Raw genomic sequence first — 25,839 nt, forward strand, 5'->3', positions numbered from 1 at the left:
GGAACGTCCTTGTCGGCGTTCTCCCGTCGTTTCTCCCCTTCTCTTCCCAACATGAAGCAGACCCAGCCAAGTCTGCCTGGCAACCTGGGTAAGTGATCGAGCCTTCGACATTTGTGCTCCATGTGTAATTACCTCATGCATAGTAGGCGATGATGTGCATTTTGAGAGACCTAGCATTTCCACGACGCTTGCTACCTCCAATGGTTCAACGACGCAACTCGCATCTACCCAGGCAGTCGAGAATATCAAAAAAGTTCTTCAGGGGGTATCGACCAGTTCCAAATGCATCTCGTCCTTGTTATCAACTCTGGGAAACCCGATAGAATCCTGCGCAAGACAGCTCTCTCCGTAGCCTCCATTGGTCTACTCCATCAATGACTTCGTCACTCTCGAGTAGAATTTTGCCGCGTGTGGTCGAGAAAATTCAATCTCCTCCACCAGGAAGTCAGGCAACAGGTCTATGAGGTCACGGTCGCGGTTCGAATCTAGCTGAGGTTTGTACGTAAAATGCGCTTCCTCGTAATTATCGCCTGAACTCTCGGTCTCGACCTCGAGCTTGAAGTGAAGAGCTGGAGAGATGTTAGCTTCTACGCGGAATCGCACAAGAGCTTCAAGTCTTGATGAGTACTCACTTCCATTTCTTCCCGTCTGTATGCAGTCGAAGACTTGGCCTGTCGAGTCACGCTTGACCACCCGCACAATCAATCCAGTTAGGTCACCATAGAGGTCCTCCTTCATTTGCGCTGTTTGCACCGCATCCGAACTAGCCGTAGCGATAGCCCGAGCCGCTGCGGTCCCGCCTTTGATTGCGCTTCCTGGTACCTTGGCAGTGGCCGCCGTGGCAGCGGCCTCTGCCGATCTGCTAGCCGCCAGTTTCGTTGACAGACTCTTCACCTCTTGCCTCGCTTCAGAGAGAGACGCTGTCAACTCCGCGACTTTGGCCTCTAGCCCTTCGAGCTTCTTCCTATCTTGCTGTCCCTCCTTGACCAAAGCCCTTTGAGCCGCAAGATCCGCCTTCAAGTTGCCTATAAGTTCCGTTGCAGCTTGATGCCATCAGCGACGAGCTCCTTCGTAAATATTCTTTGAAACTTACTGTTCGCCCGTTCTTCGCTCTCCTTTTTCAAGTTATCAAAGTTGCGCTCAGCCGCCTTGATCCCGATGTCTCGCAAATCACGGTACTTCAGCTCCAGGCTTTCGTATTTCCTGTTCGCCTCGCCCAGTCGTCTCCGTATTTGCGGGTCTCCGCCGTCTGCGTCTGCATTGCTAGCCATCCGGGCAGCGCGCTGAATAGACTGTTTTGGCGCAGGCAGATCCTCAAACTCTTCGTCTTCTTCTTCCTCTTCTTCTGTATCAATATCCATAGCCTCTGCTGGCTGGGTTTCTGGGATTTCAGAGTCTTCGTTGCGAGTCGATTTGGTCCCTGCACGGCGCCCGCGCTTGATCGGTTGGGCAATGGATTCAGGCGCCTCTTCATTTTCGTCTTCTTTCACCAAGGCAGCTGTTGCCTTTGGTCGACCCCATGTCTTCGCGGTGGCCTTCGTTGAGGGAACTACGTGTTCTTCCTCGGCGTCGGCTGTGGCATCATCGTCGTCCTTAGGCCTGGCCTTGCGCCCCCTCTTTGAAGCCTTCGAATTATCGACAACATCTCCAGCCTCAGCGGCAGCAGCGGTGGCCGTTAACTTATTATTGGGACGACGCGTAGCCTTCTGCGCTGGCTTCGTGACCTTGTTCGCCGTAGGTCTTCCGCGGGGTTTCTTCGCTGGCGCCATGGGTTTGGCCTTCAAATCTTCGTTCTTCTTGACCTGCTGTGCGCTCAAGCCAGAGAGCTCGTCCGAGTCCGAATCCACCAAGGCCAATAACCTAGCTTGTTGAGCAGCTCGCGACATCCGCACCGCGATTGAGTCTTGCTTTGCACGGTTTTGGTCGCTTGCCCGCGTAAGAAAAAGACAAACGGGTTCGGGGGCAATGGAGGCACTGGCGGCACAGGAATTGCTTGTGATTGCGAAGCCGCAAGTATTTGGTGGAAGAAAAAAGGTCGTCGCATGCGTTGTGTAGAATAGATTGCGGAAATTCAGGCCTAGTCGCGAACAACCTAGCTGTAGGTAGCCAGCGCGGGGGGAAGGTCCTTCTGTTGGCTACCCACTCACCTGCTGCCGCTTTACATTTGTGTTTTGCGGGCATTGAAAAGTAAACAAACGGCCACTGGCGCGGCACCTTACCCGCCTTACTGGGTACCTAAGGTAAGGTAGGTAGGTAGGATAGGAAGAAAGACAAGGGCACTTGAGGCCTATCGATAAGCCTATCGGCACCTTCCTACCGAGTGCACGTAGGCACTTTCCCTCTGGGACTTGGGCACGCACCTTACCTACCTAGGTACCGACCTACCTTAGGTAAGGTGTGCTAAGCGTGAAGCGTGCCGTGGCGGTGGACTGTCGTAGCGGCCTTGATGGGCGCTCCACAAATGTGTGCCGGCGTCTGGGTTACCTTAGCCGGCATGTGGCTTGACTTTTTGCTCGAGGAACCGCGGCGTCTACTCGGCTATCAGCGCCACGCTCTGCCAACGTCTTTGATTTAGATGCTCTCGGCTGAAATATCATCGACAGACACGTGTACGCCCAGGGACTGTGCTAAGATTTTGACCTGAGCCCTTTCATACCAGCAGAACAAAAGCGGCAATTCAGTTCTGAAAGGATTGCATCTTTGAAAGGGTTCCATCGGCATTGAACAGCGTATACTCGACCGAATTGACTGCATCGCTTTGGTCGCGACGCCAACCCTCATGACGAGTTACCTGGATCGCTGGATTGGCTCCGTTGGAAAGCTCCTCGGCATGGGTGAGCGAAAGAGAGGTTTGGGCGATTTTGCCCTCGACTTGCTGTTGGTGGCTGGCATGGTAAGTCATGCTGTTGCTGGGCGACAGTTCAAGGAATACTGACAACGACGACGACGACCTCCAGATGGCAACAGGAGTGTACCTAGCCCGCAACTTTCTTTCGTCCCTTACGAGTACTCTTGCCGATCCCGATCGAGAAAAACATGAACAGGCGCGTCTGCAAGCCAAAGCTCACCTCGAGCGGTTACGCAAGGGAAAAACCATTGGGAAGTCGGGCGACGACACAGGGGACGACGGCAGCGTGTCTCGACGTGGTCCCAAGCCAGAGGACTTGGTGCTCAACGAGTATGAAAACCTGATAGCTTTGGAGATGGTGGCCCCCGAGGATATCTCGGTTGGCTTTTCTGGTTAGCAATCACCCTCTTACGGCCAAATATGCTTACAGACATACTGACCCTGCCACAGATATTGGTGGTCTGGAAGACATCATCGACGAGCTCAAAGAGTCTGTCATCTATCCCCTGACTATGCCTCATCTGTACTCTCATGCTGCACCGCTTCTATCTGCACCATCCGGAGTTCTCCTGTACGGCCCACCTGGTTGCGGCAAGACTATGCTCGCCAAGGCAGTTGCTCACGAGAGCGGTGCCTCATTCATCAACCTTCATATCTCGACAGTGACGGAAAAGTGGTATGGCGATTCAAACAAGTTGGTTCGAGCCGTGTTTTCTCTCGCGCGCAAGATGCAACCGGCCATCATTTTCATTGATGAGATTGATGCAGTTCTCGGCACTAGGAGGAGTGGCGAGCATGAAGCAAGCGGGATGGTGAAGGCAGAGTAAGTGGACGATGTCGACAGCTTCTACTGTCCCAGATGACTGACGATTATCAGATTCATGACTTTGTGGGACGGTTTGACGTCCTCTAACTCTTCAGGCATGCCGGCGCGAATCGTCGTCCTTGGTGCCACCAACAGAATTCACGACATCGACGAGGCTATTCTTAGGCGTATGCCTAAGAAATTTCCCGTGTCTCTTCCCGGAAAGGAGCAGAGACGGCGAATTCTGCAACTTATCCTACAGGACACGAAGACCGACCCTGACAGCTTCAACTTGGAGTACATTGCCAAAGTTACGGCTGGCATGTCCGGCAGCGATATCAAGGAGGCGTGTCGCGATGCGGCCATGGCGCCTGTTCGTGAGTATATGAAGGAGCACCGTGCAAGCGGCAACCCAATGTCCAGCATCACGCCCGAGCACATTCGCGGAATTCGGACAGAGGATTTCTTCGGCCGAAAAGGAGGTGGCCAGATCTTGATGGAAAACCATGCGAAACAATCAGCGAAGGCGTCAGGGGCATCGGCAGATGAGTATGAAGACATGGTTGAGGAGTTGGGCTAGGCAAATAAATCGGTCCGGAGCCGTTGTTTTATTTCTTCCATATTCTTTTACCATGTGCACACGACTCAGAGGCATGCCGAAAATCTTCGGCGGAAATATACGCTACAGGATAAACATAAAGATGACTGCGAGCTTGGCGGTTGTCAACCCCTACTTTGGAAGGAAAGGGTCAGACGTCGACCTTTTGAGGGGCGACTTGTACAAATACTCGGTGTGCGGAAAGACTGGGGCAATGGAAGGTCATGAGTTACATGACTTGATTCTTGTGCTGATAAGTTCGGGACTCGACATCACGGTCGATGAGTGATTCATGAGTGATTCACGCTGTTCAAGTCGTACCTAAGACGCCATTTGGTTTTGTTACCCAGGTTTTTTTAGTGTTCTAGAAAGAGAAAATTCTTACTAATAAACTTCAAGGTATCAACAGATACCTAAGACGCCATTGTCCCGATGTACTGGGGCAACCCAACAGGTGTTCGACTTCTCAGACAGCAGGCTGGACCGGACGGGAGCAGCTTCTTCGGCCCTGGCATCGGCGCCGCGGAAGATACCGTGCTCTCACGCAGCCAGCTAACCACCAATGTAAAGACGCGCATTGGCCACTCCGCATCTCAATGTCGCCCCGCTATCGCCGACGTTCGGGGGACGTTGAGCACACCGACAAATCACGTCATTCGTGGGGCTCCATAATATCAAAGACGGGGCCTGTACTGCGCTGCGGAACGCTGGAGTCATACCTAATTGCGCTGTGCCCAGGTCCCCTTTTGTAAAACTTCTCCTACACACATCGCCAATCGTCGACTCACCCTCTCTCCAGCAATCACCTGTTTTACTCGAGTACGCCGGTGCTGCGTAGGACAATTGATTTGCTGAGCAATTCAGTCTGTCCGCGGCGAGAAGTCTGGCTCATTACGAGACCAGCGGTAGAGTACTCGATTTCCCGGCCCTCCGGACCTTCGGTCTCATCACTAGTTACGCCCTCGTCCGTCCAATTGAAGGGTTAATCGCTGCTGTACACAGGCACCGATCCGTCAGCACTCGTCTGTTCCATCAGTCTCACTATCGGAAGCTGACTCAAATTCCGAAGCCGACCTGTTGTTTGATAGATCAGTCGGCTTCCCCTCTGCCTGCACCATTACCCCGCCATTGCCACCAGTAAACTGTCTCACCATGGCCACACCGCCGAACAACGGACCTATCGAAAAGTCCAGCAACCCGCTCAAGCGTGTTGACCTTGACGGACACGACCTTCCCCCGTCTCCTGCGCCCTCCAGCCCCCGCAACGGCCGTCGTCGCTATGCCCTCGCCACAGAGCTGGTCTACACCGAGAGCAATGATCAGTATGGCGCTTCCAGCGTTCCCATCTACCAGTCTGCAACATTCAAGCAGTCGAGTGCTACTGGTGGAGGTGAGTACGACTACACGCGCTCGGGCAACCCGACGCGCACTCACTTGGAGCGCCATTTGGCCAAGATCATGAATGCGACAAGAGCTCTCGCCGTTGGCTCCGGCATGGGCGCCTTGGACGTTATCAGCCGCCTGCTGCGCCCGGGCGACGAAGTCATTACGGGAGATGATCTGTACGGAGGTACCAACCGACTTCTTACATATCTTTCTTCGAATCAGGGCATCGTCGTGCACCACGTCGATACCACCCACGTCGACTCTGTCCGACAGGTCATCTCTGACAAGACGGCCATGGTTCTTCTCGAGACGCCGACGAACCCTCTTATCAAGATTGTTGACATTCCGTCCATTGCTAAACTGGTTCACGATGCCAACGAGAAAGCTCTGGTCGTCGTTGACAACACCATGCTCTCTCCCATGCTTCTGAACCCGCTGGATATTGGCGCCGATATTGTTTACGAGTCGGGCACCAAATATTTGTCGGGTCATCACGATATCATGGCTGGAGTCATTGGTGTGAACGACTCATCCATCGGAGATAAGCTGTACTTCACCATCAACTCCACCGGCTGTGGCCTCTCGCCCAACGACTCGTTCTTGCTCATGAGAGGCATCAAAACCTTGGCTATTCGCATGGAGAAGCAGCAAACCAATGCTCAGCAAATCGCAGAGTTCCTCGAGTCTCATGGCTTCAAGGTCCGCTATCCCGGACTCAAGTCTCATCCCCAATATGAGCTTCACTGGTCCATGGCGCGTGGTGCTGGTGCCGTTTTGTCTTTCGAGACGGGCGATGCCGCTCTGTCAGAGAGGATTGTTGAAGCTGCCAAACTGTACAGCATCAGTGTCAGTTTCGGTTGTGTCAATAGCTTGATCAGCATGCCTTGCCAGATGAGCCACGCCAGCATTGATGCTAAGACCCGGAAGGAGCGGCAGATGCCGGAAGATCTCATTCGACTGTGCGTTGGAATTGAAGACGTCACTGACCTCATTGAGGATCTCTCAAGAGCTGTAAGTAATCGATCGTTATGACCTGGCTGACCAGGAGTGTTGACAACATCATTAGCTTGTTCAGGCAGGAGCTGTTAATGTAACCCTTGACGGCTTCCATGCCACATCGTCCGTCCGGCAAGCTGGAGAGACCTCGGTATGATACCCGAGTGGGAACTTCCCAGCCGCTTCGCGGGCGATGAATGGAAGAAATTCCATTGCATTTCATGCTAGGGTTTTGTTCGACGCAGCTGGATTGGCATGAAGCAGTAAACAGTGGAGCTTGATGACCGTGGAAAACAAAGTAAATATAGATTATTGTTGATGTTTGACTGGTTGCCCTAGCCTTTCCATCCAATTGGGTGATTCGAGGTATAAATTTGATTCCGATCAGGAAATGCAAGTTTCGATTCGGACTGCTGATACTCCATATGGACAAAAGATCGCACGCTTGAAGTATACAGAAATTAATGTGACAGTAACAGATCAGAACATTCAATTCGCACCGATATGCCACACTAGTCTAACACTAAAACGAACCGCCTGGCAAGATATGGCACAATGCGACTAGCTAACTCCGGCCCCCACGTGAAGCCTCTGTAGGCTCTTGATGCAAGAAAATGACGATTAGGAAAAATCGAAGCGGTCTGGCAAAACCACAGGCGCAACCAAGGTCCAAGCATACATCGCGTAGCATACCCAAGCGCTCACAATCTTGACCCAGCTTGCCCAGTAAGATCGGCCGACAGGCGCAAAGTTACCATCATTGTGGTCATCCCAGCTCTGAGTAAGCAAAGTAGCAATCCAGGTCGTGGCCAGGAAGAAAATAATATGGAAGACGCTGTAGTTGTATTGAGTCCTGGTGCGCTCGTCATCACCCGGGGTATGGGTCCCGGTCTCGCTCTCGTCGTCGGAGAGGAGGGCATCGGCTGGCAAGCTACCCTCCTCAACTGCCCTGCGAAGAGCCTCTGCCCGCATTTGCTTGTGTGCGTTAGGTTGCTGAGTCACAAGATCATGCTCATCTTCCTCGGGGAGCCGAATGCCGCCCGCAGAGCCCAAACCGAGACTTTGCGTAGCAGCCCGAGTCGTCGTGTATGCCACTGTGAGCATAGTGACTATGGCACCAATGACAATCGAAGTTGTTCGAGTACCCTGAGCCCGTATCAGAGGGTTGCACTGTCTGTCATCAGGCTCCATGGAGACAGCTGACATTGTCAGGTATGTGCAGTAGACGGCGACCATTGCCCCCTGAGCGAGCCCAGCCTTGGGATTGTACTCCTGAATGGTGGGATGAACCGAGATAAAGGAAATTCCAACCCAGAGCAAGAGGTTGATGGTGATGGCAGCCTGGTTCATAGCACAACCGTCCTTGGCAAAAAAGATATACTGGACAATGGTCATGGCAAGCGAAGCCAAGTACATTCCCAATGTAGAGCCGATGAGTACCGTGCGCCACACCTTGGAGTCGGTTTCTTCAATCTGCTCCAGGCAGTACTCTGCCCAATTGTGGGCAAGATCCACCAGCAGAATAAGACCAAGGATGAGGAACAACATGCCGCCCACCTGAGCAATGTATGAGCCCCAAAATTGGAAGAACTCGTCGGGAATCAGGAATGAGAGGACTATCAGAGCGAGCCATGCGATGATCTTTGGTCCCCAGTATCCGTTTTGAATGGCAGCGCGCGGGTTCTTGGAAGAGCTCACACCGAAGAGGAGACCGGCGAAGATAAGGTGGAAGAGGCCAAGAGCAAAGTTGAATCGATGAACGGCCATCCAGCCGTAGCAGTTGCCGGTGGGACAACCGATTTTGACATAGTCAAGCATCAAATGTTCCAGCTTTTTGATCGCCCATGGCGTGAGCATTATCCAGGAGAGAATCGAATTGACGAGGAGTATAAGAGCGTAGCCGATACGAGTAGCGACACTGTCATGGCAGTTAGCTCCGCATTGTCTCTCGCGGTGTTGTAGGAACATACCTATTGCCGCATTTCCCGCATGCGCTGCACACGGCAGAACACGTAGCCGCGCCACAGCAACTGGCAGCAAAGCCGATGAACTGATAAGCGTTAGTCGTAAGGAGCCGTTTGCACGACAGACAGTCACATAGCTGGGCTTGTGAGCCAGGCGAGATGGGAACTTAACCTACCGTGCCCATGCTTGGCACTGCCATCAGCGGCAGAGAAAGCAAAGCACCCATGGCGCCGTTCCGTTGGGGTGTGAACAATCGATCGTAGGTCTGGGTTCAATTGAGTGAGAAGAGACGGCGAGCTGATCGTAGTGTGGTGTTGTTGTTGTTGATTGTAATGCTCACGTACTTCGAGTGGTGCGAGCTTGGATGGGTAGACGGTTTACGACTGGCGCTGGCAACGACTCCTCAAAGGCAACGCGGCTCCAATGTTGGAGGCTGAGTGGGCACGTGCAATTACGTACCTTATCTTAACTAACCTTTACCTTTTGCCTTGCCTGGCACATGTAGGCATTACATAATCCAAGGCGGTAAGGTAGCGCTTCGGACTTCTACAGGTCGGGTCCACGGGTATGTCACTCCGAATTCCCGGCTCCACCTCAACCCACCTACCTAGGTACCTACTTACGTACACTTGTAACTGCGGTCGGGTGCACTGAATTCCCTAAGGTACCTACCTAGGCTTAGATTCGCGGAGAGGCCGACGTCGGCGGAGGTCGGCCGGCACTGCAAGACTTCCGAAGGCACTGGCCCCGTCGCCACGGAACCCACCTGCTAAACACCAACTTCACTGTGATAGCCCGACTTGCCTCAATCCAAGCATACTGGACAGTGCAATGACACCCGAAATGTGAATGCTTGGACTGACCTGCCAGAGCAAAGCATTGGTTGTGCACCAAGGGTCTTGGTCTACTAGAGTTTCAAACTCGCTGGGGTTTCCAGGTGCATTTGGCACGAAGCACGGCATTGTCGAGTTGTCTCGCGTGCCGTCTGTTATCAGCTCAAACCCACTTCAAAATGTGTGCTTCATGCATGCCGGGCACAAACGTAAAATAACGTTTGCCATTTGGTACTCAGTGTCTTATCTATTCTACAGTCATGCAACGACTGCTCGTACCTCGGTGTCTGTGAGTGTTAACATGCAACATTTGTCTATCGGCCACTGATCCTGCACCCCGAACTTTGGACTCTATACTACATATAAGAATAAGGACTTATCCAGCTCCCACCTGATTGCACTGGCCCGAACTGCTGGGTCGGCCGCAACTACTGAGGTGTGCTAGTGCCACCTGACAGCTTTGTCTGCAGGTCAAATGACCGCCTGCACAGATCTTAAGTATCCAGAGAGCGGTTGCCGAGACCTAAGGGCCAAGTTTGACAGAATGCCCGGCGGAAATGGGGGGCACGCTCTTGAGCAGAATACTCCGTACTCCAAGAGCAATAGCCACTTATTGTCTGCAGGGGCTTTTGGACTGCGTACCGTCTTCAGGCTCGGACTAGGCCAGGAGAGCAATCAGGCGACAGCAGCAACAGGACAGAGATGGCGAGATTGGCGTGGCAGGACCGTCCGTTTGACACATGCACGCGCTGCACGCCTAGATGCCCAGAAGATGCAATGTATCGAGTACTGCGGCTTTTACGTTACCAGTATGTAATACCCAGATTACTATTGGTACTCGTTACGTAGTGGTTTGGCCGATTTGACAAGCCACTTTTACCGGAAAGCAGATTGCTGCAGCGTCGCTGCAGCCCGAGGAGCTCATCCCCAGGGGGCACCCAATTGCTTTCTTCCCAAGACCTTCCTGAACCTCCACGACCCCTGTATCTCCCTACCTAGCAAATGCAGGTGCACGGAGCTGGTCAGGGAACCTACCACGAGTATCCGCACCTACGTTGCGATTTCCGCACTCCGCAGGAGGATTCGTGATCCCAAAGATAAGGGATCCGGCATCGTCCTGTCCTCTTAACCTCACTGCCACCACCACCACCTTCCTCCTCCACCACTCCTTTCCCGCCTACCACCAATAACGCCTACCACGACCGCTGTCGCATCCGGCCATCTCTTCTTCAACACTACGAGCATTCTACGGCTGCTTCTTCTTCTGAAATCTTCATGTTGCATGCCTACAGTCTCACCCGCATCGCCATGATCATTGCACCTCCGATAGTCCAAGTACACTGAGCCGAAACATCCCAATAATCACATTCATCTCTTCGAGTGTTTGCCACCATCGCTTCCGCCGATCGTCTCTTCCCCAATTGGTATCAACGAACCGACCCCGACAGACATCCGTTTTCTCAAAGCATGGTAGCTTGAGAACGCGCGTTCCTCGATTCGAAACTGACAAAATGGCCAACCCGAAAGAGAGGGAGAAGGAGCTGCACCGCGCGCGCCTCGTCGCCAGCGTCGCGGCAACCGTCATCTCCCTTGCCTGTGGCACCAACGTGAGTTGGCGCTTGGATCGTTCCCCAAAAGCACCATGTTCGCAAGAGGACCACGGTCGCTAACAAGCCGTTATTGTGCAGTACGTCTACTCAGCATGGGCACCACAATTTGCCGAGAGATTGAAACTCTCCTCGACCGAAACGAACGTCATCGGCCTCTCAGCCAACTTGGGAATGTACTCACTCGGCGTTCCCGTCGGCATGCTAGTCGATCATAAAGGCCCTCGGTCCGCAGTCATTGGTGGTTCCGTTCTGCTTGCTCTCGGTTACTTCCCTTTCCATATTGCCTACGATCGCGCGGCCGGCGCTGTCCCGCTTCTCTGCTTCTTTTCGTACCTCACCGGCCTCGGCGGCTGTATGGCCTTTGCTGCCGCTGTCAAGACGTCCGCCCTCAATTGGCCTCATCATCGCGGCACTGCAACGGCTTTTCCCCTCGCTGCGTTTGGCCTGAGTGCCTTTTTCTTCTCAACATGTGGCACCCTCTTCTTTCCTGGAAACACCAGCGCCTTCCTGGCCCTACTCTCATTTGGAACCTGCGGCTTAACTTTCCTCGGCTTCTTCTTCCTGCGTGTCTGGCCCCATACCAGCTACCACAGTCTGCCCGCCAGTGACGTCCTGTCTGGCTCACAGCAGCTTCATCGTACGTCCTCGGAGGAGGCAAAAGCCAACCGCTCCGGTCCTGGGCGCCGCTCTTCCTTGGTTGAACCTGGTACGTCGCCCAAAAACACAAAAAATACTACTACAACCACTCTCAATCCCACCGCCGACAACGAGCCGATTACCCCTCAGAATGAACCGTCTGCGCCGTCTCGCGAGGCTGATGAGGCGCGAATCGAAGCCGTCGACGACGCCGATGATTATGAGCCCGACGAGACGTCCTCGCTAGTGTCGAGCTCCTCTTCAATGCCCGGTGATGTGTTTGTCCAGAGTAGTGTTGATATGGATCGTTCCCATCGTGTAGATATTCGTGGTTGGCACCTGTTTCGTGAACTCGACTTTTGGCAGTTGTTTTGCATCATGGGCATTCTGACCGGTATCGGGTTGATGACTATCAAGTACGTTCCTCATACTTCCTTCCGCTGTCTGTGTGAATCAAGTGCTAAACAGCATTCTCAGCAACATTGGTAACGACGTGAAAGCTCTTTGGCGCCACTGGGACGAGTCAGTTGATGAGGCATACCTCATCACCATGCAACAGCTGCACGTCTCTATCCTATCCCTGTGCAGCTTTGCCGGCAGACTTCTGAGTGGTACGTCATCCCCGACTTGGCATGGCCACACAAACCCCAAACTGACCTGTCGCGAACAGGTGTTGGCTCGGATTTCATTGTCAAGGTCCTTCACGGTAGTCGGGTATGGTGCCTTGTCGCATCCAGCGTCGTGTTTTTCGTAGCTCAAATTCTGGCGCTGAATGTAACCAACCCTCACCTGTTGGGCCTGGTCTCTGGCCTATCAGGCATCGCCTATGGCTTTCTCTTTGGTGTTTTCCCCTCGATTGTTGCTGAAACATTCGGTATTCACGGCCTCAGCCAAAATTGGGGTCTGATGACGCTCTCTCCAGTTGTTTCGGGCAATATTTTCAACATCTTTTACGGCAAAATTTACGATCAGCACAGTATTCTTGGGCCGGACGGCGAACGCGTTTGCCATGACGGGCTTAACTGCTACCGCGCCGCCTATCTGATGACCTTGGCGTCGTGCTCAGTTGGCCTCGTTCTGACGCTTTGGGTCATCCGACACCAACGCGTGAAGTGGGCCAAGGAGGAGAAGGACAAGGCTGAGCAGCTGGATTAGCATGGCAGATCGTTGAGTTGTCATTGGACTGGCTGCTTGTCAACCACAACGGATCCTCGATATTGAGGAGAAAAACTGCCGATCTCAAACGGTGGAGAAGAAGCACTTCTAAACGTGGTCGTCGCCGATCTGGCGTAGACACCACAAAGGACCATATCACATAGACGGCGTTTGATTTGGGAGACTTTGTTATGGGGCAATGGCGCACTCTGGTCATAGAATGATGGTAACTTTCCATAGTAATTTGCGTGAAATTTGCACATGGCATTTCGCCAGCATTTCATTCTCGTCAAGCGCTGCAGCGAGAAGATCGTGACACACCGTTAGCGATGATGCATGCGATGATACATGTGCCTAAGTAAACACAAGTGGCCGCTTCAACTACTTGCACCGTTTCCATTACCCCTTCGCTCTTTGTGCAACCCAAGCGCCACTTGCTGTGCCTCTAATGCCTGGCAAATGCGGAGCTGTCGGGTGGGCGCACCTAGTAATCATATTGGTCTTCCTGACCTCGTCCTAACAGTTGTGCAACACCTCTCTGATGTCGAGGTTGCGGTCTCATTTGGACCGCGGGCGCATTAAAAAAAATCGCATCAAGCGCTAGAAATCCCCCCTCCCGGCGCAGCATTATGGCAGTAGCCTGAGAAGCGAAAATGCCCTTTATAACCTGTTCTCCGTCTCTTGTAGCGAATCCATCAGCTCCAAGCATACATTTACATTCGTCCCCCCAGAGTAGCGTCAAGAGAAAGAGCGAAAGGAAAACCAAAAATATATCAAGCCGGGGTGTGTTCAAAGGCGCCATGCCCATTCCAGGCGGAAACTTGTTCGTTTCAGCGCCTCCAGCCAAACACGTGAACCGTATGAACTCCAAGCCAATGCAAGATGCAAACGAACAAAACAATAATACCACGAAAGACTGTGCCGACGCCAACATCGTGGTCTAAAGGTCCGGTTTCAGCTGGGCACCAAACCGAGGCAAGGGAGGTTCTGGCGCCAAGCAAAGAAAGCCGAGACGTCTATATTGGAGAAGACAAGTACACCTGACCAAGGAGCACCTGGGCAGTACCCACGGCGAGGGGGTTTTCGGGACTGCCTCTTATGTACAGTGTGCGAGAAATGAAAAGAGCGTGGCTTTCAATGAAGCCGATTCGCACCGGCTGCCTAGACATCGCGTGCCGTTCACTTCACCCGACATGGTGTCGCGCCGGTTTCTTATGGTGTTTTGCCGCCCTTTCGATCCGCATTTGAACCGTTTTCAAATATCGAGCTGAAGCCCGCTAGGGGCCAATTTTCTGCTGTAGAATGAATCACGACCAGCCATGCTGCCACCAGGTTGACGAGGTAATGTAGCATATATGCATAAGAAACCCCGTAGATAGCGGCGTAGATTGCCGTTCCGAATAGCAGCACACTGGTCAAATGTCTGAGCTTGCCAGTGACCCTGGGCACCATTTTGCCAGTAGTCATGTTCTCCACTAGTAATATGAACGGCATAATGGAGAGCACGTTATGGTGCGATGAGAATGGTGTAAGCCAGTGTACGGCGAGGTTGCGGATCCAGACGGCTAATATCGGCAGATTGATGGGAAGTACCCATAGCATGAGCAGCAGAATCGAGTGGGCGTAGTGATAGAAGTCAGACGCTGGTGCAGACTTTTCGGAGGCTATTCTGAGAGCCCTTACAACTGTGAATAGCTGGACGAGACACGCCACCAAGTACGCGAACTGATACGGAATGAATGTCGAAACCAAAAATAATAGGATGGCGGTGGTTATCATGCGACGCCGAGGTGAGGATGGAACAAATATAGGCGAATGGGATCTCCGCCGTTCGTCTCTACTACCATGGCCAAAAGGATGAACAACTAGCCAAGAGTAGACGACGCCGAGAAGCTGTGTAAGCGCCAGAGTTACGAAATGGAGCACGGCGCAAACACCGATGCAAACGACACCGATGAGAGGAATGAGAAACCAAAAGAAAGGATCTTGTGTACCCGTCAGGAGATCGTTGCTTTGGAAGTCGCCAGCAGCAGACGTCGTGTTGCGCCAATGCCAAAACCCACCAGGCCCTGTTGGCCATGATCCCGTCATTGACAATGAGAGAAAGGTCAATGACAGCAGCATGAGTGGTAGGGATTGTCGTAAACAGAGATCCAGACTTTCAGAAAACGAGATGAATGTGCCTGTCGTGTCGTATACTCGGAATTGTTTGCGAAGTACGAGGGCTACCACCAGTAGCGGGAATGCTGCAAAAACCGTTCGATATCGCATGTACAGCTTTCCAAGACTGCCCAAGGTGTCGACCGTTAATTTGACTTGAATGCTGGACTCGCAAGTCGGGTCTGTCCAGAATTGAAAGCTCAGTCCCTGTTCATCGAGCCTCTTTGGCCGCAGTGGGGGAGGGACAAATGGCGCCACTCCATGAATGCTGACACTGGCATGTCTAGCATTGACAAAAAATTTTGACTCGTACGGTTGAGCGAGATACTGACGGATCAAAGGAGAAAATATCTCAGCTTTGCCGCCGCAGACCTGGTTGCCGACCTCCAAGTTATAAGCTAGCAAGCTGGACTGAAGAGCAGGGACATTGATTTCCGCCACCATAGGGCGGCTAGCTGGCAGCCTCAATGTCATGCCAAACGCCAACAGTCGTCGAAGGCTAATATTACGCGTCCTGTGCGATTGCGAGTGGTCGCTGAACTCTGCTACAACGAAGGTTGTCGTAGGCTTGAGTGCTTTGTCAATAATAGCAACAAACTGATGATCAGCGATGTCTTCGGTGTCGTATTGTAGATATGAAAATGGACGTGTCGCAGGCTCACTGTCCACGGCAAACGGATGACGATGGGACTTAGTCGAAGCGGGCAACAACATGGCGTCGTTTGCGGCGTTCTTGCATGCCAGTCGAGTGGACCCTGTACTGTCTCCTGACAGGTCCATATTCAAGGTGAATAAGTTCGTGGCCTGACCAGGTTGGAGGGGGAACAAGCTGCAAAAGAGCACCTCAAGCTTTCCATGCTCCCCCGATTTATCGAGGCCAACATCAGTCAAAAGAGTGAATCGCTTGCCCTCTGGGGTTCCTTGCGGGGGAACAGGGAGCAAATGAGCCCTCGGTTTCGAACTCAGTCCCAGTTGACGCAATACCAAACGCTCGCCCTGGGCCATGATATCGTTTGCGTTGTCTTCCAGTGTAAGCAGCGTAGATGGGCCCTCGGAAGGCAACGTTTTCTCGGCAATGGACTCCATACCCGTGAGAAGCCATTTCTTGAACACTCTCATCCTCTCGGCTCTGGGTTTTGTCTGCGATGACCTATGGACATCAACAACGTCGTACATAGCTCGGGCCACAACTTTTCTAAACTGGTCACACCACAGAATCGCCTGGTGATCCATGCTGGTCCAGACCTTGGGGATACCGGTGGTAAAGACGGTGAAGCCGTGGGTCTCGGGAATTATCGACTCAACGCTAGCATAGTCGGATGGCACTACCGTGTCCAAGCCCCCTCCAGCAATCGAGACGAGAGTAACGTGCCACAGTGGGTTATTGTTGGCCCACTTCTGCGAGTAAGCTCTGCGCCAGTAATCGTTGATGTCTTCGTAGATCTTTACAATCTGTCCGTCAAAAGTGACAGGAGGACGGGAATGCGGAGCGGACATGGTGATGATGGTATTGATCGAATAAGACTGGTAGTTGGGCATTATGAGCATGGTTCGCGCTACGATACCGCCCATGGAGTGGCCCAGGATCAAAACGGACGTCGGGTCTGGCAGGTCCGGGTCTCGAGCTGATATTCGCGGGTCCATATATAAAGACAAGATATACCGAATCGCCTCATTCAGGTATTCCGCCTGGTCCAGCATGGTCTGTCCATGGAATGCAGTGATATCCTCGTTGAAGTCGACGGTGAAGAAGTCGAGGTTGCGGGCACCAGCGGCGGCGGCAGCCTCGTCATGTTGTAGGGACTCGTGGAAATAGTTTGCGGCCTCTGCTGCTATCGGACGAACTTGTTTGTAGCTTCCAGCATTGCCTGGGATGAATAGAACAGGGACACCTGTCAACTAGAGCCTATGTTAATGTGGAATACCGCGTAGGCGCAAAAGTCCAGGGACCTACCTTTCTTTCGTCGTCAACGCCTTGCTCGCGATATAAATACAGAGAATATTTCGTCGCGAAGCGGGTATGCTCCGTGTCGAAGTCGCGTAGACGTATATACGTGGGTCGCATGTAAGACATCCGGCATCCCTTGGCGTCGAGCTGACGGGTCCAGGACGAATTCAAGATGGCGCAAAGCAGGGTGATGCCAAGAACAGTGACAGCAAGGGCGAGAATGGTGATGGACCACGGGCCACGAAATCGAGAGCGACGACTAGTGAAGCGCATTTCGGCCATATTTTCAGTGGTCGTGGAGGCTTTCTCGTCGTCGTCTTCTCCGCCTTCGTCGGTGGCGAGGGCGTGATCTCCGTCGTTGTCGTCGAGTTGATGGACACGGACTACGGACTGGGGTTGGTGGTGGTGGTGGTGGTGGTGGTTCGGGGGCTGGCGCTGTGTGTTGCTTCGACGAGCGGCAGAGGATGAGGGCAACGGCGCGGCCAGGGATGGGTCTGGCAAAGGCAACGAAGAAACAGTTATGGGATGGTTGTCGAATGATACATTCGGTCCATGTTCGAGCTTCCAATTGGCGTTGAGTCTACTCCTCGCAGAAGACGGTCTCGAGGCAACTGGCAGATGTTTGGGGTGTGCGACAGAATTGCGGGTGCGAGCAGGCTCTTGGATCGTGGTTACAGGAGGCTCAGCAAGAGGGTCGTCGCTGTCGTCGGTCGAACCCGACGAGCGCCTCTTCATGGGTGGAGAGGGCTCGCTCGAGTCTTCCTCGGGAGGAAGTAGTCGGTCGATTGAGCCGTTGGGATACGTTTGGGAGGGAAAGGAGGAGAGAATGGGAGCTGGGGCGATCGTAGGTTAGAGACGATGCGGACAAGCGAGAAGAGGGACGAGAGAAAGAGAGAAGCATGCTACTAGAAGGGACTTACCTCACCATTGGAACAAGCGAGTAAGGGTCTGGGACGCTGAGCTGATGCACTGTGATGCGGAAAGGTTTTGGGGGGGGGGGGGGGGACGCTACGTGATGCTAGGTGCCGAGCTACCTGAGGTACCTAGGTAGGTAGGTAACGCGGTGTCGGCTAATAGGTGTTCTTGAGGACCCCCATCAGAGAGTGCATACCTGGTACCCAAAGGTAGGTAGGCAGGTAGAGGCTCGGAAATGTCAATTGGGGCCTGAAGTGGCCTGTGGTTCTGGATGCGACGAATAACCAGCGGCCGTGCAGGCTTTGACAGTGCCTTGAAAGTTCCCGCGGTTCCGCTGCGCTGGGCTGGGAATGCGTGCAGTGATAAGCCGAATACCTACCGCATGTACTTTACATGGACCTGGTAAGTAGGTAAGGTGCCTTAGATTATCTCGTTTCTTCCTTCTTCTATCTACCTTAAGGTACCTAGGTCAGGTAATCACCCATCCCCTTATCTCAAGGTAAGGTTCGATACCTAGGTAAGGTACCTCCGGATACTTGCCTAGGTAGTAGGTATTTCTCTAGGTAAGCGCCTACCTGCCTCCTCACTAACAGGCTCGCCGACCTAGGTGCCTTATGAAAGGTCGTTCTCAGAAGCTTCTGCGACCCGGGCCTCCCGATATATCGCTGTACCGCGAATGCAGAATTAAATAATTGCCTCACATGCACCCTGCACTTATTTTCATACAAAGCGATAGCTCGGGGCTAAGAGCTGGCCTTGCATTGATTACGAAAGCATGGTGGATTAGGTAGACCCCTGGTCCCCCTCGGTCTCCTTTCCCTCTGATCTCTCGCGCTGCCCCGGCATCCCTGGCCCTCGAACCGCCTATCATTGCCCCAATGTGACATGAAACGTTTTCTGCTTGTTTCTCCAGCAAACGCTGTGTTGGTCGCCGCCCTCGTTTACTTCTTCTTCTCTGTTGACATATATATCCCCTGTCTTTTTATTTTGTTCGTCTACTTGCTTTACATCTACCTCCGGCACACATGCTCACGCCCGCCGTCTTGGAATGCAAGAGTAATACGCGACCACAAAGTAGCCTCAGAGATAAGCCTGACCAGGTTCGTTGATCTGCTGAGCTCACAAAGCCTGGCCGGAACAAGATCGAGATCCGACGCAGTCAACGGCAGCTAATCTCCGTTACGGCGCTGTGCTCTGCACGTTTAATTCCATCTACAGATATCCATTGTAGCGGTAGAGATGGCTGGCTCCGCCAATGGCTTCAATAAGCCCATACCTTTCGTAGGAATGTCTTGGCTGGGGACTAGATGTACTAGACGGATAATTCGCAGTGGACACCTCAGACAACGGCCCGATCTGCCACAAACCCATCAAACCCCCGTTCGGCACGGTACTCGTGTACCCGTGGATGTTCAGTGAGGTCACTGCTCAGGACCAATGACGAGCTTATGATAAATCTCACAGGCGATGGGTTTCTTGGATCAGGGCTGCGTTTGTAACGAGGCCAGAGATGGTCCTCGTTCTAGAGACGCCGGCCTCTGTACAATTCGCCTCTCTTCAGCGAACCGTATCTTGCCTACGGAGAAAGATTGGGAATGGCTTTTCGGCAGCGATTGGTCGCTAATTACCCATCTGCTGACTCCCAGATCAGCGGACTGACGGCCCACGTTTCTAGTGTCCACTCACCCTATAAGTCCCGAGTGTCACTCTTTTTTTTTTTTTTCAAAAAAAAAAAAAAATTAAAAATTCCAAGAAACGCGTCCTTCAGAGCGTGCCAAGGCGTCAATGGCAATGCATGTAGCGTGGCGACTTGGGCGCGCTGTATTGTGTTTGGGTCCGTAGGCAAGGATGATAAGGTACCGTGGTAACTCTAGCCGCCTTGCTTATGTCAGGTAGCCTACCTGCCTCCCTTACCAAGTCGCGACCCAAATGCACCTTGCCTTATCCGGCAAACACTATACGCGCCTGGCGCGTCTTCCGGTTCAATGACAACACTCGGTTCATCCTCTCGATGGAATGGATGTATGGAGTGCTGAACTTCGAAGAAACTCATCGTCGAAATGGCCGCTATAAAGGCCATCGATGGCCGCACCGTAAGCTTGATTACGCCGCCCCCTGAAAATAGCAAAACCACGACCCCCTGCTGACAACTCTCGAAGGTGCATCAAATACAATCTGGCCAAGTCATCGTTGATCTCTGTTCTGTTGTCAAGGAATTAGTCGAAAACAGCATCGATGCGGGCGCCAGTAGCGTAGGTATGGTTGCCAAACTCATTTCAGTCCAGATATCCCAGCCGTTTCACTCTTTTCCCACCCTTGCTTGCTGACAGCTCATCGAAGACGTTCGCTTCAAGAACCAGGGTCTCGATTCGATCGAGGTTCAAGACAACGGCTCAGGCATCTCGCATGACGACTACGATACTATTGCCTTGAAGCACTACACTTCGAAGCTTTCAACCTACGCCGATTTAGCTACCCTCGAGACATTTGGTTTCCGTGGTGAAGCCTTGTCTTCACTATGTGCGCTATCGCGGTTCAGTATCGTCACTTGCCTAGCAAAGGACGTTCCCAAAGGCACCAGACTCGAATTCGAAATTTCAGGCAAACTGGGCAATACAAGTGTTATTGCTGCTCAGAAAGGCACCAATGTCATCGTCGAGAATCTTTTCCATAATCTGCCTGTCCGTCGTCGCGAACTCGAACGCAACATTAAACGAGAATGGAACAAGGTCATTTCGCTCCTCAATCAGTATGCCTGCATCCAGACAGGTGTCAAATTTACCGTATCACAGCAGCCCAGCAAAGGCAAACGCATCGTTTTATTCTCCACCAAAGGCAATCCGACAACTCGTGAGAACCTCGTCAATATATTTGGCGCCAAGACGATGATGGTTCTGGTCAAACTGGACATGACGCTAAATTTCGAGCCAACCGGTGGTGTGAAAAATGCACAGAGGACTGAAAAGGTTTCTGCTGAAGTCCGTGTTCAGGGGTACATCAGTCGGCCAGCGCATGGCGAAGGCCGCCAGACTCCAGATCGCCAGATGTTTTTCGTCAATGGGAGGCCTTGCGGCTTGCCTCAGTTTGCTAAAGTTTTCAACGAGGTTTACAAAGCATACAACTCGTCACAATCCCCCTTTATATTTGCAGACATTCAACTCGACACTCATCTGTATGATGTCAACGTCAGCCCTGATAAACGCACCATCCTCTTGCATGACCAAAATCGAATGTTGGAAAACTTAAGGGAGGCCTTGACTGCTCTCTTCCGATCACAGGACTACTCTATACCAGTGGGGCAGTCATCCACGCAAAAGCTTCATCGAGGTACCCAAGCCACCGTAACCGTCATGGAGGTCGACGGCGAGGGCAAAGGTACTCAGACTGTGGCACAAAACACCAAGAAGCCGACGTTCACAGCGAGTGGGCCACGCCCAGCCATCCAGCACCACGGTTCAAGCTCTGAGGATGAAGAGGATCGATCCCCACCGCGCAGCAAACAAGTCCGAAAGACTCGTGCGACACAGCAAAAAATAACATCACCCGCAGACCTACAGTCGCAAAGTTTGATGAGTCGTTGGGTTGGAAGAACTGCAAAAGACAGTCGAGAACCCGACGAGCCGCGGTCGAACAGGGGGGGCGATACCGGGATATTGACAACTCCCGGACAGCCTGGTGAATCACAAGGAGAAGATGAAGTTGCTGAAGAGCCGCCAGAGTCCCCAGAGAAGATGCTGGATACTACGCCAGCAGACACAGTAGAAACCCCTCGGAGGGTGCTAGACTTTCGTGCTCGTCTCGCCGAGCTGGATGAGCGAGAGGACCCCGAAGCACCGTCAAAACATGTATCAAGCACTTCTGAAGGCGGAAAAGCCTCTGACCAAGCTGAGATCCCAGCCATTACGCCGATTAGGACTCCGGTAGACAACAGCATGCCGACAGTGACGCCACGAATGTCGAAAAGACATGCTCCAGATGTTGCTACCATTATCATTGGAGACTCCACCGTCGTAGGGTCAGCAGAAATACACGCTAAGAAATTGAAGCTCGATCAGGGGACAGGACATGCAAAATCCCCCACTAGCAAACCCACGACCTTAGGTTCATCCTTCGGCTCTCGTTTGACACAGATACTTTCAGCCAATCGATCTAGAGATGGGGCGGAAAAGGCCAATGACAGTTTGCAAGATCTAGACAAGATCGGCGCAGCCACGGACGTTGGTAGCCAAGCGAACGACTCCGATTTGCCCAGTTCTCTTAGAGAGAATCATTCAAGCGAGGCAATGGAGACTGTTAGTTTTGTTGAAGAGTTACCACGTACCCCAGGAGAACTCCACAGCCAAATCGATGCACCTAGCTTCAAGTCACCTCGTTTTGACGACGATTCAGCCCCGGTTCAGTCTGTTGCGACCGAGCACCAGCCTGAGGAAGATGGGTTGGAACGATCTGAGGCTTCCAGTAAGAGGCCCAGTGCTCTCAATGCCGGAGTCAAGCGGAAGGATGCCACCCTACAACATGAGCAAAGCATAAAGATCAACGAGGGGGGTCTGCACACTCAAATGAAATTGTGGGCATCTGAAATGAAGCGAGCAAATTCACGTCAAACCAACGCCCTCAGTGCCTTGGGCTTGGAGTCGCAAGATGCTGAAGAAGTCCTGTCCCTTATTATTACAAAAGCTGACTTTGGAAACATGACTATCGTTGGCCAATTCAACCTGGGGTTCATCATCGCTGTCCGTTACGCATCAGGCAAAGGGGACGGTGGTAGTTCTAGCAGCGATGATGAGCTCTTCATCATTGACCAGCATGCTTCGGATGAGAAGTACAACTTCGAACGACTGCAGTCGACGACAGTCGTACAATCACAGCGACTTGTGCATCCGAAGCAGCTTGAACTCACGGCTCTTGAGGAAGAAATCGTGATGGAGAACATTGCTGCCTTGAACACCAATGGCTTTCAGGTGGACGTGGACAGGTCCGGCAATCAACCTGTGGGATTACGATGCAAACTTCTTGCTCTCCCTCTAAGCCACGGGACGACCTTTACGCTGTCTGACCTCGAAGAGTTGATATCTCTCCTGGGGGATCATCAATCTAACGAGGGAGTCTCCGCCCCACGACCCTCCAAGGTCCGTTCAATGTTTGCCATGCGTGCCTGCCGGAGCAGTGTCATGATCGGAAGGGCTCTGGCGCATCAGCAGATGGAGAAGCTTGTCCGTCACATGGGCGAGCTGGATAAGCCTTGGAATTGCCCCCATGGACGACCAACAATGCGCCACTTGAGTGGGCTCGGCTCTTGGGATGAGATAGGGTGGAAAGAAGACAAACCAGGCGTGGACTGGGCCACGTATGCCCGGGGCTAAAGGCGTAAGGCGCGAGATGGTCTTTGGAGCAGCATCTCTTCTAATGACTTCCTAACCTGTACCTCGTTTCATTCACACGAAACTGTCCTAGACAGTGACTAAATTCCAGTCAGTTTTCCATCTGTCCTGAGGTAAATTCTGCACAAGCACGAACGTTCTCTGTTTACAGCTGAACAGCGGGAATGATGAAACAGTCGCCGTGCGCAGACTTGACCTCTCTCTTTCTTGTGAGCTAAGTACAACATAATATCCAGTGCATGCGTTGTTCAGGGTCTTCGCCAATGAGTCAGCCTGAGCTGGCCGTCAGCATTTGAGGTCGACATGAATCGTAATATTGTCCCCGAACTAACTCCCGAAAAATCACAAATCCGTAGAGCAGACCATACAGCATCTCATCTCAGTCGAAGGCCTTTTGAAGTTCAAATTCGGCCCTATAGCACGCTGTACCTTGGATAGCCATTCTTCGACCCAGCCAGACCCTCCTCGGCGACTTTGCCGCTCACGTTACGTCGTCCATAGGTGGAGGAGTACGGCTGGTTGTCGTAGTCATTACCGGAGGACACCTGCCGGTTGTTGCCAACCATGACAGGGGGTGTTGCGGCCTTGAGCTCGCCATAGGGTTTTGAGTAGAAGTCAGACTCTGGCTGGATGGAACTGTCGCGGTTGCGTGGCCACGGCTGTCCCGCCAGCGCAGAAAGCCTCGCATCTGCAATATCATTGCTGCCGCTGACCTGACGGGAATTGAGATTCACCTCAGACAAGGCAGAGTTGCGGGGAGGCAAGAACGATGTCTTGGCTCGTGCGGTCGCCGGTTGAGGATTTGATGCTAAAGGATTCGGGTGAGGGTTCCCAAGATCGTTCTCGAAATCGCTACCCGCCAGATCATTTTCATCGTTGTCAGAATCGGAATCCTCCACGTTGTAACGGTGACCCAAAGCTTCGTACCCCTTATCACTCGAAAGCTTTTTCTCTGCTGCAACAGCGACATCCATGGCACGGTTTCTCTTCTGCGTGCGCGAGATAAGCGAGTCCGTGGCGAACCAGGTTTCGGTGAATTTGCCTGCGTTGCGAGCTTGGGTCGGGGAAGAAATAACTCCAGATGAAAGAGATGACCGGGGGTTGTTCGTGTCGTGAAGCGGGACTTCAGTGTAAGAGCCACGGGGTGAAGAACGAGGAATAGACATTCGATTGTATTCACTAGCGACGGCTGAGTTTCTCGGTGAGTTTCCTAGTGGGATCTGATATTGCCGACTGGGGAGATCGGCGTGAGAATCACGTGTGCGGTTGGACAGATCAGAGCCGGCTCTCGTCCGTTGGAAAGGAATGCTGGGCGGTCGAGAAAGGTCTTGATACGGTGCACCGGACCGACGTCGCTCTTCAAGAGGCGTAGAAAGTCGCTTCTCGCCCTCGTCGCTAACGCTGGTCGCGACACTGGATTTGTTCCTCTTATGCTTAGCTCGCGAGGTCAGATGATCCTCCAAGGGGTTCATGTCTGGAGGCATCTGAGTGATTTTGCGAAACATGAAGCCGAGCCAAGCGGAAATGCAGAATGATATTAGATGCAAGCCCCCGGCACCGATGAATGTGTAGCTGACGGCTTGAACAAAGTATTCCACGAGCCCCTGGTCAACCCAGCGAGTCGTCCAAGCTGCGCTATTGTTCATGGCCATCAAGGCACCATATGCGTAGAGAGGCATGGCGGCTAGGTCAGAGATACCGGAAAAGAGTTGATAAGCGGTGGATGACGCAGGGCTACGGTCCCCGGCTGGCCTGGATAGGTGGTAAATGGCGTAGAAACAGTGTACCATCACGACGCCGGGCTAGGTTTCATCAGCATGGTTATCAAGTGAGCGCGTCGTTTGCTGCAAACGTACCGTGATACGCATGACCCACCCAGCGAGAGCCTCGATGTTGTTCAGCAGGATGAGGAGGGCAAGCAGGCCTGCAGCCCCAATTAGTTGCAGGACTCTGAGAGCCAGCTGGACGATCCGTATGCTCTTGATCCAGCTCTTCGTCCGAGGACTGAGGGACACATAATTGCTAGACCTATGCGACAGCACCATCTGAGCGCTGGATGGCGGTTGGTCAGCACGTGATCATCGTGTAGTCCTGGCTCTCAGGCAGAGAAATCCAGTTGCACAGAAAATGCTCACTCAGGATGGCGATTGAAAGTGACCAACGGCCCAGTGGGCTTGGGCTTGCGCGGCTTCGGCTCCCAACTCGCACGCGTTACTGCTTTAGGGTCGAACTTGGGCTCGGGAAATCGTGAGTCTCGACTGTTGCTGACGGCATTGTAAAGATAGGGCTGCTGAACCATCTTCGCGGCATTAGACTTGGTCGTTTCGTCCTCAGTCGTAGCAAAAAAAGAGACAGACGGATAGCGAGTGTGTGTGAGTGTGTAGTTTTCAGGAATGCTTCCACAGAAGGCGGCGTCGAGGTGAGCTGGCTGGAATGCCGCTGGCTTGATCCAGTCAGCTTAATGCGCGTGGTTGGGACTCTGCTAGAGGTCTCTGGGAGAAATTGAGCATGTGGGATGATGAAGGAGGGGAATGGCCGTGAGGTGGTGGTGGATGAGAGCGAGAGGCTTGATAGTTAAGAGTACCTCAGCTTGGGGTAAGACG

The 25,839-nt window shown here is 52.8% G+C and overlaps 8 protein-coding genes across 8 annotated transcripts; 4 read left to right on the forward strand and 4 right to left on the reverse strand.

Annotated features, from left to right (window-relative positions):
• Positions 1 to 363: 363 nt before the first annotated feature.
• Positions 364 to 1,886, reverse strand: COL26b_007688 (uncharacterized protein; the record flags this gene model as incomplete). Its single annotated transcript, XM_053180473.1, has 3 exons — positions 364 to 569; positions 633 to 1,025; positions 1,094 to 1,886. 3 exons carry the CDS (start codon positions 1,884 to 1,886, stop codon positions 364 to 366), a joined length of 1,392 nt encoding a protein of 463 aa, XP_053035619.1.
• Positions 1,887 to 2,779: 893 nt separating this feature from the next.
• On the forward strand, positions 2,780 to 4,233 carry COL26b_007689 (uncharacterized protein; the record flags this gene model as incomplete). Its single annotated transcript, XM_053180474.1, has 4 exons — positions 2,780 to 2,893; positions 3,045 to 3,240; positions 3,299 to 3,671; positions 3,726 to 4,233. 4 exons carry the CDS (start codon positions 2,780 to 2,782, stop codon positions 4,231 to 4,233), a joined length of 1,191 nt encoding a protein of 396 aa, XP_053035620.1.
• A 1,170-nt stretch (positions 4,234 to 5,403) lies between these two features.
• MET2 (homoserine O- acetyltransferase) lies at positions 5,404 to 6,790 on the forward strand (the record flags this gene model as incomplete). Its single annotated transcript, XM_053180475.1, has 2 exons — positions 5,404 to 6,648; positions 6,704 to 6,790. 2 exons carry the CDS (start codon positions 5,404 to 5,406, stop codon positions 6,788 to 6,790), a joined length of 1,332 nt encoding a protein of 443 aa, XP_053035621.1.
• Positions 6,791 to 7,254: 464 nt separating this feature from the next.
• COL26b_007691 (uncharacterized protein) lies at positions 7,255 to 8,490 on the reverse strand (the record flags this gene model as incomplete). Its single annotated transcript, XM_053180476.1, has 1 exon — positions 7,255 to 8,490. One exon carries the CDS (start codon positions 8,488 to 8,490, stop codon positions 7,255 to 7,257), a length of 1,236 nt encoding a protein of 411 aa, XP_053035622.1.
• A 2,452-nt stretch (positions 8,491 to 10,942) lies between these two features.
• On the forward strand, positions 10,943 to 12,832 carry COL26b_007692 (uncharacterized protein; the record flags this gene model as incomplete). Its single annotated transcript, XM_053180477.1, has 4 exons — positions 10,943 to 11,038; positions 11,120 to 12,093; positions 12,155 to 12,288; positions 12,432 to 12,832. The coding sequence occupies 4 exons, from the start codon at positions 10,943 to 10,945 to the stop codon at positions 12,830 to 12,832; spliced, it is 1,605 nt and encodes a 534-aa protein (XP_053035623.1).
• Positions 12,833 to 15,683: 2,851 nt separating this feature from the next.
• BST1 (GPI inositol deacylase) lies at positions 15,684 to 17,222 on the reverse strand (the record flags this gene model as incomplete). Its single annotated transcript, XM_053180478.1, has 3 exons — positions 15,684 to 15,821; positions 15,977 to 16,891; positions 16,947 to 17,222. 3 exons carry the CDS (start codon positions 17,220 to 17,222, stop codon positions 15,684 to 15,686), a joined length of 1,329 nt encoding a protein of 442 aa, XP_053035624.1.
• A 2,693-nt stretch (positions 17,223 to 19,915) lies between these two features.
• COL26b_007694 (uncharacterized protein) lies at positions 19,916 to 20,817 on the forward strand (the record flags this gene model as incomplete). The annotated part of the gene is given in 4 exon segments (XM_053180479.1): positions 19,916 to 19,948; positions 20,015 to 20,107; positions 20,186 to 20,792; positions 20,810 to 20,817. The coding sequence occupies 4 exon segments, from the start codon at positions 19,916 to 19,918 to the stop codon at positions 20,815 to 20,817; spliced, it is 741 nt and encodes a 246-aa protein (XP_053035625.1).
• A 2,832-nt stretch (positions 20,818 to 23,649) lies between these two features.
• COL26b_007695 (uncharacterized protein) lies at positions 23,650 to 25,535 on the reverse strand (the record flags this gene model as incomplete). Its single annotated transcript, XM_053180480.1, has 3 exons — positions 23,650 to 25,038; positions 25,093 to 25,240; positions 25,372 to 25,535. The coding sequence occupies 3 exons, from the start codon at positions 25,533 to 25,535 to the stop codon at positions 23,650 to 23,652; spliced, it is 1,701 nt and encodes a 566-aa protein (XP_053035626.1).
• Between the last annotated feature and the right edge of the window lie 304 nt (positions 25,536 to 25,839).

The sequence above is a fragment of the Colletotrichum chrysophilum genome, assembly GCF_026319265.1.
Source record: "Colletotrichum chrysophilum strain AFK26 chromosome Unknown scaffold_63, whole genome shotgun sequence".
Lineage (NCBI taxonomy): Eukaryota > Fungi > Ascomycota > Sordariomycetes > Glomerellales > Glomerellaceae > Colletotrichum > Colletotrichum chrysophilum.